The 17,622-nt window shown below is 58.9% G+C and overlaps 1 protein-coding gene across 1 annotated transcript in view; it reads left to right on the top strand.

The window, feature by feature from the left end:
- The window catches only part of MUC5B (mucin 5B, oligomeric mucus/gel-forming), a 61,677-nt gene extending 46,105 nt beyond the window's left edge, over nucleotides 1-15,572 (top strand). Inside the window, exons 48-66 of the mRNA XM_049891885.1 lie at nucleotides 691-899; nucleotides 1,241-1,412; nucleotides 2,739-2,995; nucleotides 4,188-4,377; nucleotides 4,686-4,873; nucleotides 9,260-9,312; nucleotides 9,408-9,586; nucleotides 9,663-9,732; nucleotides 10,399-10,499; nucleotides 11,057-11,088; nucleotides 11,403-11,583; nucleotides 11,815-11,919; nucleotides 12,028-12,065; nucleotides 12,594-12,710; nucleotides 13,232-13,318; nucleotides 13,426-13,548; nucleotides 13,943-13,988; nucleotides 14,252-14,360; nucleotides 14,958-15,572. Coding sequence (XP_049747842.1) covers nucleotides 691-899; nucleotides 1,241-1,412; nucleotides 2,739-2,995; nucleotides 4,188-4,377; nucleotides 4,686-4,873; nucleotides 9,260-9,312; nucleotides 9,408-9,586; nucleotides 9,663-9,732; nucleotides 10,399-10,499; nucleotides 11,057-11,088; nucleotides 11,403-11,583; nucleotides 11,815-11,919; nucleotides 12,028-12,065; nucleotides 12,594-12,710; nucleotides 13,232-13,318; nucleotides 13,426-13,548; nucleotides 13,943-13,988; nucleotides 14,252-14,360; nucleotides 14,958-15,162 — 2,462 coding nt within the window. The 3' untranslated portion in view covers nucleotides 15,163-15,572. The remainder of the gene's footprint in view (nucleotides 1-690; nucleotides 900-1,240; nucleotides 1,413-2,738; nucleotides 2,996-4,187; nucleotides 4,378-4,685; nucleotides 4,874-9,259; nucleotides 9,313-9,407; nucleotides 9,587-9,662; nucleotides 9,733-10,398; nucleotides 10,500-11,056; nucleotides 11,089-11,402; nucleotides 11,584-11,814; nucleotides 11,920-12,027; nucleotides 12,066-12,593; nucleotides 12,711-13,231; nucleotides 13,319-13,425; nucleotides 13,549-13,942; nucleotides 13,989-14,251; nucleotides 14,361-14,957) is intronic.
- Nucleotides 15,573-17,622: the final 2,050 nt, after the last annotated feature.

The raw sequence follows: 17,622 nt of genomic DNA, 5'->3' as shown, positions 1-17,622 counted from the left end.
AAAAATTACAACCTAGGAAACCCTCTGGGGCAGTTCTACTCTGTCACTTGGAGTGACTGAGTCAAAAATTGACATCACAGCACCTAACAACAAGAACAACAATAACAAATAGGTTGTAGTAGTATATCATTGTTGTTTTAATTTGCAATTCCCTAATGACATACAGTGTTCATCATCTTTTCGTGTGCATATTTGCCACCGTATGTCTTCTTTGGTTAGGTGTCTGTTCAGGTCTTCTGCCCATTTTCAAATTGTGTTGTTTGTTTTCTTATTCTTTAGTTTTAGAAGTTCTTCTTATATCTTGCATAAAAATTCTTTATCAGAGACGTGTTTTGCAAATAGTTTCTCCTAGTCTTCGGCTTGTCTTTTTATTGTCTTAATGATGCTTTTTGCAGAGAAGTTTTTTTTTTATTTTAAGGAAGGCCACATCACAACTTTTTTCTTTTATGGATCTAGGTTTTGGTGTGTGTCTAAGAAGTCATGTCCAAACCCTGGATCACCTGGATTTTCTCCTGTGTCAGCTTCTAGAAGTTGTATAGTTCCATGTCTTACATTTAGATCTCAGATCCATTCTGAGTTAATTTTTATGAGAGGTGTGAGGTTTGTGTCTATGTGCACGTTTTGGCAGGTGGATATCCAATTGTTTCAGCACCATTTGTTAAATCTTCCTGTGGCTTTTCTCCTCCCCAGGGGACATTGTGTACAATAAAACTGATGGGGCTGGCTGCCACTTCTATGCCATCTGCAATCAGCAGTGTGACATCAACCGCTTCCAGGGCTCCTGTTCCACTACCTCTCCACCTGCCTCCTCCTCCTCCATGGCACCATCCTCTACCCCCGTCACCACACCCCAACCCTCCCCTGCTCCAGGGTGCAACCACACCACCCCTCCGCGACAGGTGCTGCCCCTGTGCTCTCCCTCTGCCTCCTCCTGTGGTGCACTGGGTCTGGGCCTGGGTCTGAGCCGCTGGGATGGTTGTCCGGGGCACAGCCCTTGCCTGGGCCTGCTGAGGGCCCCGGTGGGGCAAGGTCATGACACATCACCATCCACCCCGGCTGGCCCTCTGTCTTGAGGGGAAGGCACTCAGGGTCCAGGAGTTGGATGGCTAAAAGCTGGTCCCTCCCCTGGTGCCAAGTCTCCATTGTGGACCTGCGTCTGCAGGCAGGTGCTGGGCAGTGGGAGATGAAGGATAGGCAGGCCTCGGCGGGGTGGGTCACGTGAGCCATTCTCTGTCACCAGGTGAACGAGACCTGGACCCTGCCAGACTGCACCGTGGCCAGGTGCGAGGGTGACAACCACATCATCCTGCTGGAGCCGAAGCCCGTGGCCAACATCACCTGTGCAAACCAGCACCAGCCAGTCAAAGTGGTGAACCAGAGCTACCCCTGCGACTACCACTATGAGTGCGAATGTGAGTGGCAGGGTCCAGGGGCGGAGTCATGGATGGGCGGGGCCTGGATGGGGCGGGGCTGGCATAGAAAAAATAGGGACGGGGCTAAATCCATAGGGACCAGCTGGGGTGGGGCCTGGGATGAGGCAGGGCCAGAGCCGGGTATGGGTGGGGCCTGGGCAGGGCCTGGGCAGGGCCTGGGCAGGGCCTGGGCGGGGCTGGCACCAAGGGCTCCTTAGAACCTCTGACCTTAGGCTGGGCTGTGGTGGCGCAGGTCAGGCTTGGGGCTGGCAGAGCACTACAGGAAGTAGCACCCTAGGGTGCCCAGGGCTGCAGGCAACTGGGTACACAAGTCCTAATACCTGAGGAACTGTGACCAGGGCTAGAAATAGATGACCTCAAGAAGGGACAAGGCCCGCCTGGCTGACCCCTCTGCCTGGCAGACTTGTTTGAAAGGACAACCAGGTATTTTTTTCTCAATAGGCTTCAGTTTTTAAAGCAGTTTCAGGTTTATAGAAAAACAGTGCAGAAAGATAGAGAGTTCCCACTATCTCTGTCCTGGGCACAGTGTCTCCTATTATTGACATCTTGCATCGGTGTCATACATTTGTTACAGCTGATGAACCAATGTGGAGACGTTGTCACAAACTAAAGTCCTGTGGGCTTTGACAAAGCATAAAACCATGTGTCTACCACAACAGTGTCATGTACAGTAGTTCTCTGCCCTAAAAATGCCCTGTGACAACCAGGAATATCTGAGAGCAGGTGGTGTTGGAGGTGGAGGCAGGGAGCCCTGGGGTGGGGGAGGGGGAATTTCCAGGAGTCCTGGTGCAACCTTCACAGTGGGAATGGTCTTGCTGATCAGGTCACATTCACAGTTTCCAAGAATTAGGAACTGACATCTTTGGGGGCTATCATTCAGCCCACTAAAATACTTAATGTGTATTTAATAAGTTAATAAATTACCTGTTACTAGGATTATTAGTGAATCTTTAACTTTTAGAAATCAGAACTAGATATCTGATAAAAATTTAGATTAGTGACACCAATCTTAAAACTCAGTTCAAGATATATTGTTTCCCCTTCATTTCAAGAATTACACCTCACCGTAATTACACACCTCACCTTAATGATGCCTGCAAAGACCCCATTCCCAAATAAGGTCCCATCCACAAGTTCTGGGTGGACATGTCTTTTGGGGGCACCATTCACCCCTTTTGTTGATGAGGCCCATGAAGTCGAGGGGCTTTCTGAGGTGCCAACTTTCAGCGGTGGTGCTGGGTGACAGGAGCCAGGAAGGTGGTGAGGACGATGCCTCTAAGAGCCTCGCTGTGCTCTGTCCCGCAGGCATCTGCACTGGCTGGGGTGGCTCCCACTACTCCACCTTTGATGGCACCACCTTTTCTTTCCTGGGCAACTGCACCTACGTGCTCCTGCGGGAGATCCGCCCCCACCACGGGAACCTAAGCATCCTGATTGACTACCAGTATTGTGCGGCCGCTGCCTTGGGCGCTACCCGCTGCACCCGTGCCCTCCTCATCTACTACCTGTCCATGGAGATCGTCCTCACCGTCACCGAACGTGGCGGGGAGATGCACAGCCTGGTGGGTCCCATTCTCCCTGCCCCGTCCTTGGCCTCAGCAACCTGCAGGCCCTGCGGTCCCTGGTGTGGACACTGAGAGGACACAGGCATGTGCACCTTCAAAGGGAAAGAACAGGGAGGCAAGGGGAGGGTGAGCAGCAGGAGGCCCAGCTGCCTCACAGGCAGCAGAGGAGGTGGGATGCCAGCTGGAAAGTGCTGGAAGAGCTGGGCTTTCCCGTAGGGTCTTGGAAGAGAATGGCTGGATCAGGCCGTGGGTTAGCCAGCTGGCTGGAGGACCAGGGCTGGAGGGCTGGAGGGCAGAGGCCCAGAAGGAGACCAGGCAGAGAGCGTGGTGCCGGGCTGCAGAGAGCAGAGGTGGAGACAGGGCAGGGAGGAGTTCCGGGTGGCCAGAACCCTTTGAGGAGGTGCAGGGGGAGGCCCAGAATGGGAGGGGCATGAAGGCAGTAGAGGCCAAGGGGCAGAGGAGACTGGACAGGAAGGGCCAGACCAATGGGCAGACTCTGGGGAGGGGACCCAGGGGCAACAGAGGTGGAGCCCCCCGAGCATGGGCTCAGGCAGCAGAGAGATTACAGAGAGGGGAGGGAGAGGGCAAGGCCTGGCCTCCCGCTGCATCACAAGCCAGCTGGGAAACCCAATTGCAACTGGGGGCTCTTGGGACCCATGCTGACTGACTCCCCCAACACCCCCAAGTTCGTTAAGGTTGCTGTGTAGGGCCTTGTGTCAGTCGGTCAGGGCTGCCCCAGAGTGAGGGGTTAGGGACCTGGCAAACGGTTCCTAACATCACCTCCCAGGAGCTCAGCGACAACACAGCACCCCCCACCCCCCGCAGCACCCCAGCTCAGCAGGCTCAGGGACAAATGTCTCAGGCCATTTAAGGTGGGTCTGTCCTGGGCACAGGTTGCACTTATGCTCCATGGCTGCACCCCAGGTCTGGGGTCACACGTGTGGCAGAGAGAATGGCACCCACCTGTGGGGAGATGTGTGGGAGCAGGGAAGGCCAAGGGGGCTTCCTACAGCAGAGGGCACCTCTGTGGATCCTGACATAGTCGACAGCGCTTGGGCAAGCCTAGTGAAACTGCGCCTGGGAGGGGGGTGCTGGGGGGGCCCGCATTTCAGGAGCAGCTCTGCAGGCTGCCTGGGAGGAGGCGGCTCTGTGGTTGCCAGTGACGGGCTCTTCCCGGACTCGCCCCCAGATCCTGTTTGAAGGTGAACGCGTCAGCCAGGGCTTCAGCAAGAACGGCGTGAGCATCTCCGAGACCGTGGCTGGCACCATGGGGGTGGTGGACATCCCTGCCATCGGCGCCTACATCTCCTTCAACGGGAACTTCTTCCAGACCCGACTGTCTTACAGCCAATTCAGCCACAACACAGAGGGCCAGTGCGGTGAGGGGCCCTGACACCGCAAACGCGTGCCTGCCTGAGGCCTGAAGCCTTCCCCAGCCCCACCCACCCACACCCATCACAGATCTCATCTGTTCCATGTGGCCGCAGAAGCAGACCACAGCCTCAGCTTAGGCCGCCCCCCTCCCCCCGCCCCAGGCTGGAACTGCTGCTTGGCCTCAGTCAGTGGGAGTTCTTATAGCCGAAAGGCCACAAGGGGAGAGTCTGGATTGGGAGGGGATGACAGGTGAGTGACAGCAGAATCCTGGGTTCTTGACCTGGCCTGCAGTGACCCTCCATTCCTGCCCTAGGCACCTGCACCAACAGACAGGTGGATGACTGCCGCCGGCCAGATGGCACCATGGCACCCACCTGCAAGGACATGGCCCACCACTGGCTGGTCCCCGATGGCAGCAAGGAGGGCTGCCTGGAACCAACCAGCCTGCCTTCAAGCACCAGCCCGCAGCATACCATGTCCACTCCTTCCACCACACTCGCTGTGTCCACCCCACTGACCATATCCACCCAACCAACTGCATCAACCCCACCCACCCCATTCACCGTGTCTACTGTGCCCACTGCGTCCACCCCACCTACCACATCCACTCTATCCACTGTGTCCACCCCACCTACTGTGTCCACTCTATCCACTGTGTCCACCCTACCTCCTGCATCCACCCCACCTACTGCGTCCACCTCACCTACTGCGTCCACTCCAGCCACTGCGTCCACCCCACCTACTGTGTCCACTCCAGCCACTGCATCCACCTCACCTACTGCGTCCACCTCACCTACTGCGTCCACCCCACCTACTGTGTCCACTCCAGCCACTGCATCCACCTCACCTACTGCGTCCACCCCACCTACTGTGTCCACTCCAGCCACTGCATCCACCTCACCTACTGTGTCCACCTCACCTACTGTGTCCACTCTATCTACTGTGTCCACCCCACCTAGTGTGTCCACCCCACCTACTGTGTCCACCTCACCTACTGCGTCCACCCCACCTACTGCATCCACTCCAGCCACTGTGTCCACCTCACCTACTGTGTCCACTCTATCTACTGTGTCCACCCCACCTAGTGTGTCCACCCCACCTAGTGTGCCCTCTCTATCCACTGCGTCCACCCCAACTACTGCGTCCACCCCAACTACTGCGTCCACCTCACCTACTGTGTCCACTCCAGCCACTGCATCCACCTCACCTACTGCGTCCACCTCACCTACTGCGTCCACCCCACCTACTGTGTCCACTCCAGCCACTGCATCCACCTCACCTACTGCGTCCACCCCACCTACTGTGTCCACTCCAGCCACTGCATCCACCTCACCTACTGTGTCCACCTCACCTACTGTGTCCACTCTATCTACTGTGTCCACCCCACCTAGTGTGTCCACCCCACCTACTGTGTCCACCTCACCTACTGCGTCCACCCCACCTACTGCATCCACTCCAGCCACTGTGTCCACCTCACCTACTGTGTCCACTCTATCTACTGTGTCCACCCCACCTAGTGTGTCCACCCCACCTAGTGTGCCCTCTCTATCCACTGCGTCCACCCCAACTACTGCGTCCACCCCAACTACTGCGTCCACCTCACCTACTGTGTCCACTCCAGCCACTGCGTCCACCTCACCTACTGTGTCCACCTCACCTACTGCGTCCACCCCACCTACTGTGTCCACCTCACCTACTGCGTCCACCCCACCTACTGTGTCCACCTCACCTACTGCGTCCACTCCAGCCACTGCGTCCACCTCACCTACTGCGTCCACCTCACCTACTGCGTCCACCCCACCTACTGCGTCCACCACACCTACTGCGTCCACCACACCTACTGCGTCCACCACACCTACTGCGTCCACCCCACCTACTGCGTCCACCCCACCTACTGCGTCCACCACACCTACTGCGTCCACCACACCTACTGCGTCCACTCTAGCCACTGTGTCCACCACACCTACTGTGTCCACTCTAACCACTGCGTCCACCTCACCTACTGCATCCACCCCACCTACTGCGTCCACTCTAGCCACTGCATCCACCCCACCTACTGTGTCCACTCTATCTACTGTGTCCACCCCACCTACTGTGTCCACTCTAACCACTGCGTCCACCTCACCTACTGCGTCCACCCCACCTACTGTGTCCACTCTAACCACTGCGTCCACCTCACCTACTGCGTCCACCCCACCTACTGCGTCCACTCTAGCCACTGCGTCCACCTCACCTACTGCGTCCACCCCACCTACTGCGTCCACTCCAGCCACTGCGTCCACCCCACCTACTGTGTCCACTCTAACCACTGCGTCCACCTCACCTACTGCATCCACCCCACCTACTGCGTCCACTCTAGCCACTGCATCCACCCCACCTACTGTGTCCACTCTAACCTCTGCGTCCACCTCACCTACTGCATCCACCCCACCTACTGCGTCCACTCTAACCACTGCATCCACCTCACCTACTGCATCCACCCCACCTACTGCGTCCACTCTAGCCACTGCGTCCACCACACCTACTGCGTCCACTCTATCCACTGTGTCCACCTCACCTACTGCGTCCACCTCACCTACTGCGTCCACCTCACCTACTGCGTCCACTCTATCCACTGCATCCACCTCACCTACTGCGTCCACCACACCTACTGCGTCCACTCTATCTACTGTGTCCACCCCACCTAGTGTGCCCTCTCTATCCACTGCATCCACCTCACCTACTGCGTCCACCCCACCTACTGCGTCCACTCTATCTACTGTGTCCACCCCACCTAGTGTGCCCTCTCTATCCACTGCATCCACCCCACCTACTGCGTCCACCCCACCTACTGCGTCCACCCCACCTACTGCGTCCACTCTAGCCACTGCGTCCACCACACATACTGCGTCCACTCTATCTACTGTGTCCACCCCACCTAGTGTGCCCTCTCTATCCACTGCGTCCACCCCACCTACTGCGTCCACCCCACCTACTGCGTCCACTCTAGCCACTGCGTCCACCACACCTACTGCATCCACTCTATCTACTGTGTCCACCCCACCTAGTGTGCCCTCTCTATCCACTGCGTCCACCCCACCTACTGCGTCCACTCTATCTACTGTGTCCACCCCACCTAGTGTGCCCTCTCTATCCACTGCGTCCACCCCACCTACTGCGTCCACTCTATCTACTGTGTCCACCCCACCTAGTGTGCCCTCTCTATCCACTGCGTCCACCCCACCTACTGCGTCCACTCTATCTACTGTGTCCACCCCACCTAGTGTGCCCTCTCTATCCACTGCGTCCACCCCACCTACTGCGTCCACTCTATCTACTGCGTCCACCCCACCTACTGCGTCCACCCCACCTACTGCGTCCACTCTAGCCACTGCATCCACCTCACCTACTGCGTCCACCACACCTACTGCGTCCACTCTATCTACTGTGTCCACCCCACCTAGTGTGCCCTCTCTATCCACTGCATCCACCTCACCTACTGCGTCCACCCCACCTACTGCGTCCACTCTATCTACTGTGTCCACCCCACCTAGTGTGCCCTCTCTATCCACTGCGTCCACCCCACCTACTGCGTCCACCCCACCTACTGCGTCCACCCCACCTACTGCGTCCACTCTAGCCACTGCGTCCACCACACATACTGCGTCCACTCTATCTACTGTGTCCACCCCACCTAGTGTGCCCTCTCTATCCACTGCGTCCACCCCGCCTACTGCGTCCACCCCACCTACTGCGTCCACTCTAGCCACTGCGTCCACCACACCTACTGCATCCACTCTATCTACTGTGTCCACCCCACCTAGTGTGCCCTCTCTATCCACTGCGTCCACCCCACCTACTGCGTCCACTATATCTACTGTGTCCACCCCACCTAGTGTGCCCTCTCTATCCACTGCGTCCACCCCACCTACTGCGTCCACTCTATCTACTGTGTCCACCCCACCTAGTGTGCCCTCTCTATCCACTGCGTCCACCCCACCTACTGCGTCCACTCTATCTACTGCGTCCACCCCACCTACTGCGTCCACCCCACCTACTGCGTCCACTCTAGCCACTGCGTCCACCCCACCTACTGCGTCCACTCTATCTACTGTGTCCACCCCACCTAGTGTGCCCTCTCTATCCACTGCGTCCACCCCACCTACTGCGTCCACTCTAGCCACTGCGTCCACCACACCTACTGCATCCACTCTATCTACTGTGTCCACCCCACCTAGTGTGCCCTCTCTATCCACTGCGTCCACCCCACCTACTGCGTCCACTCTATCTACTGCGTCCACCCCACCTACTGCGTCCACTCTAGCCACTGCGTCCACCACACCTACTGCGTCCACTCTATCTACTGTGTCCACCCCACCTAGTGTGCCCTCTCTATCCACTGCGTCCACCCCACCTACTGCGTCCACTCTATCTACTGCATCCACCCCACCTACTGCGTCCACTCTAGCCACTGCATCCACCTCACCTACTGCGTCCACCCCACCTACTGCGTCCACTCTATCTACTGTGTCCACCCCACCTAGTGTGCCCTCTCTATCCACTACGTCCACCCCACCTACTGCGTCCACTCTAGCCACTGCGTCCACCACACCTACTGCGTCCACTCTATCTACTGTGTCCACCCCACCTAATGTGTCCACCCCACCTAGTGTGCCCTCTCTATCCACTGCGTCCATCTCACCTACTGCATCCACTTCACCTACCGTGTCCACTCTATCCACCACATCCACCCCACCCATGGCATCCACCCCACCTACCATGTCCACCCCACCTACTGCGTCCACCTCACCTACTGCGTCCACCCCACCTACTGTGTCCACCCCACCTACTGCGTCCACCCCAGCCACCACATCCACCCCACCCGTGATGTCCACTTCATCCACTAAGCCCACCTCCACCTCATGCCCCCCGGCCCCCCTCTGCGAGCTGATCCTGAGCCCGTAAGTCCCTGTCTGTGGGATCAGTAGTTGGGGGGACCCTCATGCCTGAGCCCAGGACAGCAGCCCCTAACCACCCCCCACTGCTGTGCTGGCAGGGTCTTCGCTGAGTGCCATAGCCTTGTCCCACCCAGCAAGTTCTTTAGCGCTTGTGTCAGCGATGGCTGCCTGGGGGACCACCCAAAGTTGTACTGTGAGAGCCTGGAGGCTTATGCTGCACTCTGCCGCACCCGGGGCGTGTGCAGTGACTGGCGTAATGCCACCAGAGGGTTGTGCGGTGAGTCGGGCAGCAGCTGGGGCTTGGGGGGCTCTGCCCACCTTAACCCATCTAACCCCATCCTCTGTGCCTGCAGACCTCACCTGTCCACCCACCAAGGTATACAAGCCATGTGGCCCTGTGCATCCTGAGACCTGTAACTCCAGGTGTGTGCTGATCAGGCTGGGGACAGAAGGAGAGACAGTGGGGACTGGGGGACAGTGGGGATGTGGGGACAGATGGGGGACAGTGGGGACTGGGGGACAGTGGGGATGTGGGGACAGATGGGGGACAGTGGGGACTGGGGGACAGTGGGGATGTGGGGACAGAAGGGATACAGGGACAGAAGGTAGGGATGGCAGGAACAAATGGCAAAGAATGAGACTGGGGGGACTGCCTCATTCCTGGGGAGACTGTCTCATTCCTGGGGGGACAGCTCTCAGGCCTCCCAGGCCTGAAGGTTTGGAAAGAAACCTGGAGACCTAAGGAGGGCTGTGTCCCAGAGCCAGCAGACTGAGGTTCCCAAGATCTCTGGGGTGCCCTTTCCCCAGAATCCCTGAAGGATTCCCTGCATGCCTCCACAGGAACAGCTCTTAGGAGACCCCCCAGACTCCTGGTCCCTTTGCAGTGGAGACCACGGAGGGCACCCTCATGCCTGACTCCAGGAACAGCCCTCCCCACTACACACACACACACACACACACACACACACACGCCCTCCTCCTGGCCTCCTTTGGCAGCCCAAGCTACTTGCTGCCTGATGGTCCAACATGGGACCCAGTCACTGGGCTCTCCTGGGACCATGGGCCCAGCACTGTCCACTGTCCTCACAGGAACCAAAGCCCCCTGAGCTCAGGGCTGGCGGAGGGCTGCTTCTGTCCCGACGGTGAGACCCTCTTCAATGCATACACCGGCGTCTGTGTGCCTAAGTGCAGTGAGTACCCCATGTACCCCCCATGGCCAGGACACCCCTGGGGCTGTGGCTGCATTCCCACCATGAAGGTAGCCCTTGTCCCCCACCTCTTGTTCCCAATCCCAGCACCTGCGGGGCAGGGCGGGGGGCGGGGGGGAGGTGAGACGGTGGGAAGGCTCCGGGCTCAGCCCTTGGGGCCTCCACAGTCAGACTATGAATCTGCACAGATGTCCCAAGCAAGCGTGCCCGCTCCCTCAGCCCGTTGCCTGGACCCTGTCCATCTGGCACATCCAAAAGGCCAAGGGAGTGATGGTCTGAGGGGCCCGAGTCACTTGGGAGTACGGGTCCATCTTGAGTGTCTGCAGCATGGTCCTGATCCTGGGCACCAAGCCCGCCATGCCAGAAGCAGGGACCTTCCCTCCCCAAGGCCTCCAGAGGCTTCCAACAGTGCAGGAAGTCAGAGGCCTTGGCTGCGGGGAGGGCGGCATGGCCTGAGCAGCTTCCCAGGTCAGGCCCCGTGGCTCCATCACTGCCGCACAACACAGCACCTTCAGTGACCCTGTTCTCCTTCCCTGCAGCCTGCGTGGGGCCAGACGGGTACCCCAAATTCGTAAGTGGCTCTGTCTTCTACTGGCCCATTCCCCACTGGTGTCAGGGCCCTGAGAGTTCTGGAAGGGAGGGAACGTGCCCCATGTCACGTGGAGCGGGGCTGGTGTGGGGCCTTGTGGCAGCATGTCCTACCTCCCCCATTTCCCTGTCTGCTCCTGGAAGGGCGGCCTGAGGGATGGTGGCCAGGCTGAAGAAGGAGCTGGCCTGGTTCTTGGAGGGTGGTGGCCGAAGAAACAGCTGGGCACCCTGAGGAGCCTCATCCCAGGGTTGGGAGCCACCTGGCACACCAGGGGATTCTGATATGGTCTGTTGCAGCCAGGAGATCAGTGGTTCAGTAATTGTCAGGCCTGTGAGTGTGAGAAGAGCACGGTGACTGTGCAGTGCAGGCCAGTGCAGTGTGAGGCCCAGGAAGAGCCCAGGGAGTGCAGCCGAGCTGGCTTTGTGAATGTGATCAGGCCCCGGGCCAACAACCCATGCTGCCCCGAGACCCTGTGCGGTGAGCCCTTTGGGGCAGGTGGAGGGAAGGGAATGCATGGGGGCCAGTCAGGGGGTGGGTTCTGCCTCTTAGAAGAAAGTGCATCTTTGGGGCTAAAATGTGGGACCACAGCACTCGCACAGGGAGCTAACATGTCAGAAGGGAAGCTGGGGGGTCATTGGGCTGGCAGCGGGGGGGGGTGGGCCCCCGGTGGCTCCCCATAGCCCCCTGACGGTCTGGCTCTGCCTGCAGTCTGCAACACGACAGCCTGCCCCCAGGACCCGCCCAAGTGTGAGCCAGGCTTTGAGCTGATTCGAACCCAGGAGCAGGGTGGCTGCTGCCCTATTTTCCACTGCTGTGAGTGGGGCCTAGGCCTGGCCTCGCAGTCTGGGAGTTCGCTGGGTGGGGCTGGGGGTGTCCGGCACTCAGGTCTCCAGGCGGCACTCAGCCCACCTCTTCTTTCAGGGCCTCAGTTCTGCACCTACAATGGGACCTTCTATGGGGTAAGCCAGAGCTCACCAACTCCTCCTACAGAGAAGGGCATCTGACCCACTGGGGCCCAGAGTGTGGTCCGAGGGGCAGGTGTGGGTGGTGATGCAGTCATGCCCTGGGTGGATGGGACCCTCCCTGTCACATCACTGGGAGCTCTCCATGTCCCTCTGGACCCCTTATCCTCATTTGGACATGCCCAGCCCAGGCTACCCCTTCCTGCCATGTGGGCAGAGAAGCAGAGGGGCCCCAGACCCACAACGCCATGCTGGGATGTGGGGGACACAGGGGGGCACATGGGGGACATGGAGCTGCACCTTTGAGTGACAGTTGTGTGGGGCTGCGTCCCCGACACCTACTGCTGCAGAAGGTTGGGGCATCAGGTGAGCCCAGCAGCTTCCTCCAGCGGCCCCTCTACCTGCCCAGGGTCCTGCCTGTGGTGGCACTGGGGGAAGTACCCAGCTGGGGGGCACAGCCCTAGTGTACCTTGGGCCACCTGGCCATGGCTGCCCCCCCGTGCCACCACCTCCCCCCTCTGGCAGGTTGGAGCAACCTTCCCAGGGGTCAAGTCCTGCCACACATGCACCTGCCTGTCAAGGGGCACTGAGGCCCCAGATGTGCTGTGCGAGGAGGATGCCTGCAATACCACCTGTCCCCAGGTGGGTCCCCAAATCCAGCCCCCCCCCCACTGCCCATTTGCTGCCCCGGGAGTGGGTGCCAAGCCCACACGTGTTGCTGACAAGCCCTCCAGCCCTGCTGTGCCTGCCATGGGCCTTGTCCTGAGCTCAGCACAGTGCCTGGTGGGCCGTGGTATGAGTGTCAGTAAAATGGGATGGGAGTGTATGGGGCCAAGGGACAGCAAAGGCCAGACAGGGGTGCCAGACAGGGGACAAGACTCCTGGCCCTGATCACCCAGGGATCTGAAAGGGCTGAGGCCACCCCCAACTCTGAGTGCCACAGGCCCTGGAGGAGCAGGGACTGGGACAGGCTCTGGAAGGCAGAAGTAGACAGAAAAAGGGGGGTGGTGAGGCCCCGTGGGGACAGCAGAGCAGGATAGATCTAGGCAGGACGTGGCCTGCAGCGAGCTTCACAGGAAGGGCAGGAGGCTGGAGCTGGGGGGGCTAGGCTGGGTGTGCGTGTGTCCACAGCGACCTGACCCCCGTCCCCTGTCCCTGCGCAGGGCTTCCAGTACAGGAAGGCGACCGGGCACTGCTGCGGAGACTGTGCGCCCATTGCCTGCCTCACGCCCGACAGGCAGCCGGTGCAGGTAACGTCGTGGGGCGGTAGGCCTGGTGGAGACCGTCACCCCGGCCCTCTTGGGCCCATGAGATAATCCCGACCCACTCGGCCTCGGCTTTCCTACCCGCATTTCAGCCCAACGACACGTGGGTCAATCGCAGCGTGGACAACTGCACGGAGTACCGCTGCGAGGCCGTAGATGGGCGCCTTGTGTTGGTGCCGCAGCCAGCACCATGCCCGGAGGTGTCGACCTGCAGGGTGGGTGCACCCCCCGCTCCTGTCCCAGCGCCGCCCCTCCTTACCCCTCACCCCTGCCCGGGGAAGACCCTCCCCCGTCTGGGCCCCTCCCACGACCACGCCCTCTGCCCCGTCCCCACCCACCTTACCCCTCACCCACCCGGGAGGCCCCATCTTCCTCCCACGACCGGCCCACCTTACCCAGCATTCCCACTCTGGGAGGTCCCGCCCCTCACCGCACCCCTGGACCACCCCACCCCACCTTTCCCCGCCCGGTCACACCTTACCCAGGGAGGCCTCGCCCCTGCCCCGCCCCTGCCCCGCCCCTAACCCCTGCCCCTGAAGGACCCTCTCCTGGCCCCGCCCACAGCCACCCCTGCCTCACCCCGCCCATCCTCTGTCCTCCGCCCTCCAGGGGGTTCTCCGGAAAAGTGGGTGCTGCTACTCCTGTGAGGAAGTAGGTGAGTCGAGGCCGCTTTCCCTCCTGAGCCACCTCCTTCTGCAAGCGCTGCCTCCATCGACACTAGGCGGAGGACCCCGACTTCCCCCTGGGCGCCTTCCCCAGAGTCTTGGGTCGCAGTGAGACCCGGGGTTCCGGCGGCTGGCGGGGAGGGTGAAGCTGGAAGACGCAATCGGCGGGGAAGTGCGGACGAGGAGCAGGAGGTCCCACCCCCAGAGCCCGCGATTGCAGTGGGGGGTCCCTACATTGCCATTTCCCTCCCAGACAAGTGCCAAGTGAGAGTCAACAGGACAGTCCTGAGGCACCGCGACTGTGAGACCGAGGCCGCTGTCAGCCTCACCTTCTGCGAGGGTTCCTGCCCTGGGGTGTCCAAGTGAGTCCGACTCTGCACCCCCACCCAATAGCCACCACCTCCCGGTCACCCCCACCCCATGCCCCACCTGGCCCTGCCCCAGCCCTTCCCCACTGGCCACCTTTGCTCCCCGAAGGGCAGGAAGGTGAGTCCAGTAGGGCCCCCTCCCTCTAAGGCAGTGGGAAGGAACAGGGGCTGCCGGCATGCTCCATGGCCTCTCCCTGCCAGCCTGGAGCCAGACTGGGCCATGAACCTCCCATGATGGGCCTGAGGGGCATGTCCGCTGGGAAGGAGGCGCAGGCAGAATCGGACTCAGGGGCAGAATTGCAGGCAGAGCACACCTACCCCAGACGGCCCGAGCTATGAGCAGGAGCATTTGAGCGCCAGGATTGAGCAGGAGGAAGGGCCCAGGGAAGGTGCCCAGAGGCGGGTCGGCGGGGAGCGGGAAGGGTGACCGGCCAGGAAGGTCGGACCCGTTCAGGGAATCCATAGCGCCCAGAGGATGAAGCATGCGTGCTCCTCCCGCTCCGAGGTCGGAGGACAGCGCAGGACCACCCTGGAACCATGAGGGCATGAGCTGCAGGCTGGGGGCCATGCTGAGGGGCCCTCTGCACCCAGGTACTCGGCAGAGGCGCAGGCCATGGAGCGCCACTGTGCCTGCTGCCAGGAGACCAGGACGCACGAGGAGGCAGTGACCATGTGGTGTCCTGACGGGACGCGAATCTGGCATACCTACATCCACGTGGACGAGTGCAGCTGCAGCCTGTCCTGCGTTCCCACAACTGTGCCCCAGGCTCCCATGGACAGCTCTACCCTCTCATAGAGGCCCCACTGCCTGACAACAGAGTGCCCCCTGGAGCCAGAACATGTTTACCACGGACACCTCAGGGGCTGCTCCTAGAGCCCACCTAACCTGCTGGGCTCCCACTGCCCTTCTTCAGAGCCCCTCCCCCATGTCCCGACCTGGACTTACTCTTTCCTGGTGACAGAGGGACACCTGGAAGCAAAGCTGAGCATCCTCCACAGGCACCCCCAGTGCAGGCAGCAAGTGCCCATGGCTTCCCTGCCAGCCACGGCCACCACAGAGCAGACCGAACGCCTGCCCAGGCAGGGGGCCGCCCGCTCCTGTGGGTGAGGCCAGATGGCTGAGGGGGCTGAGAGGACCAGGCGGTGGAGGGGCCGGCACCCAGACAGCACCCCCCGTCTTTACCAGCCCTTATTTTCCAAATAAAGCTCAGCATCTCTGATGCCTCCTGGTCCTGCTGTCTTTTCCAGCTATGTCTCCCCCTGCTCCCCACTCCCCGCCCGGCTACCTGGACCCCACAGGCTGTATGATCCCCCCTCAGTGGGGCTTGTGTTGGACCCAGCAGGGACCAAGGAGAGCGGAACAGATGGGTGGGAGGCAAGGAGACTTCATTTACCCTCCTGTGCGAGTCTTGGGCTATGGGCGTCTTGAGCAAGGGCAGTTATTTCAAACAGGGGATTAGATAAGGAAATGAGTTCACGAACGGAGAAAGACCTATCCCCACATGAGTCAGTGCAGGAAGCAGGAGTCCCCTGGGACTGGGTGGGGGTGGCAGCAGGAAGAGGGTGCCCCGGTGTTGCACAGACCCCAAGGGTCAGGTCCCCTACTTCCTGTCACCCTTCCTTGTGGGGTATTTTCTTCTGGGCACCTCTCACAAGCCAACACGAGGCTTATTCTGCTCCTTTCTCTGCCCTGGAGAGGCAGGAGATTTTGCGTCTCCTCCAGTTCCTACTTCCACCCAGCAGGCCTGCATGTGGTGGTGGGGGGGCATGGAGGGCATCCACGGAGCTGGTGGATGTATGGGGCTTGATGAAGGACGGTGGCCTGGCAGCGGGATGTCCCACTGCTCCTGGAGCAGAGGGCGCCTGAGCGGTGGGTCGCCGGTGGGGCTACGACCTGGGGAGGCAAAGGCAATGCTGCCACAGCCCAGGAAGGGTCCGGTGGTGAGGGGGAGGGGAAGGGTTAGCAGTCGGCCGCTTTGACAGCTGTGCCACCAAGGCTCCTTCCAGTTTACAAAAGGTAACACTGAGGCACAAAGAAACTTGCTCAAGGCCACGCACTTAGTCAGCGGCAAAGCTGGGACCCAAGCTAGCCTGCCTCAGAGTCCACACTCTGAACCACAGTACTCCCCTGCTGCCCCGAAGGTGGTAACTACGAAATTACACACAATGAATGAAAACAACGACATTACTTAAGCTTTAAATATTTTTAAAAGAGAGTTTGGTTTCCTGGTACGTATTTTCCCCCCCAGACACAAAAAACATGACAATGATAGAATTTTTAAATAGCAGCAACTGACAACAAGAAAGTAAATTCTCTGTAAACTTGACATTCTAGAAAGAAGGCAATATTTGGGAAGCCCCAGTGTGAGAGGAACCATGGCCACAGGGCTGCCCCACCAGGAGGCCCCCGGAGCCTTTCTTCACAGAAAATGAACGTGCAGCCCAAAATAACCAAGCGAGGGAAGATAGCCAACATCATTAAAGACAGTAAAGCTCAATAAATAGAAGAGCGTGCCTTCCAGCAGACAGGGATAATAGAGTGACCAAAAAAAGCATAATTTACAGTAGCAAAAACATGGAAACAGCCGAAGTGCCCATCAACAGATGAATGGATAAGCAAATTATGATACCTACACACATTGGAATACTATGCAACAGTAAAGAACAATGACGAATCTGTGAAACATCTCACAACATGGATGAATCCGTAGGACCTTACGCTGAGTGAAATAAATTAATCGCGGAAGGACAAATACTGTATGAGACCACTATCATAAAAACTCAAGAAAAGTTTTACACACAGACAGAAACAATCTTTCATGGTTATGAGGGAGGGGAGGGGAAGGGCGGGAAAGGAAAAACGCTAACTAGATAATAGATAAGTGGTAACTTTGGTGAAGGGAAAGTCAGTACACATTATAGAGGAAGTCAGCACAACGTGACAAAAGCAAAGTTATAGAAACTTTATAGACACATCCAAACACCCTGAGGGACCGAGTTACTGGGCTGAGGGCTGTGGACCATGGTCTCAGGGGACATCTAGGTCAACTGGTATAACATAGTCCATAAAGAAAATGTTTTACATCCAACTTTGGTCAGTAATGTCTGGGGTCTTGAAGGCTTGTGAGTGGCCATCTAAGATACATCTACTGGTCCCATCTGGTTCAGAGCAAAGGAGAATGAAGAAAATCAAAGATACACTGGAAATGTTAGTCCAAAAGACTAATGGACCACAATACCACAGCCTCCACCAGCC

The sequence above is a fragment of the Elephas maximus genome, chromosome 7 (genome assembly GCF_024166365.1).
Source record: "Elephas maximus indicus isolate mEleMax1 chromosome 7, mEleMax1 primary haplotype, whole genome shotgun sequence".
Classification (NCBI taxonomy): Eukaryota; Metazoa; Chordata; class Mammalia; order Proboscidea; family Elephantidae; genus Elephas; species Elephas maximus.
Note: the sequence above shows the minus strand (reverse complement) of the source record. Positions and strands in the feature narration are given on the sequence as shown.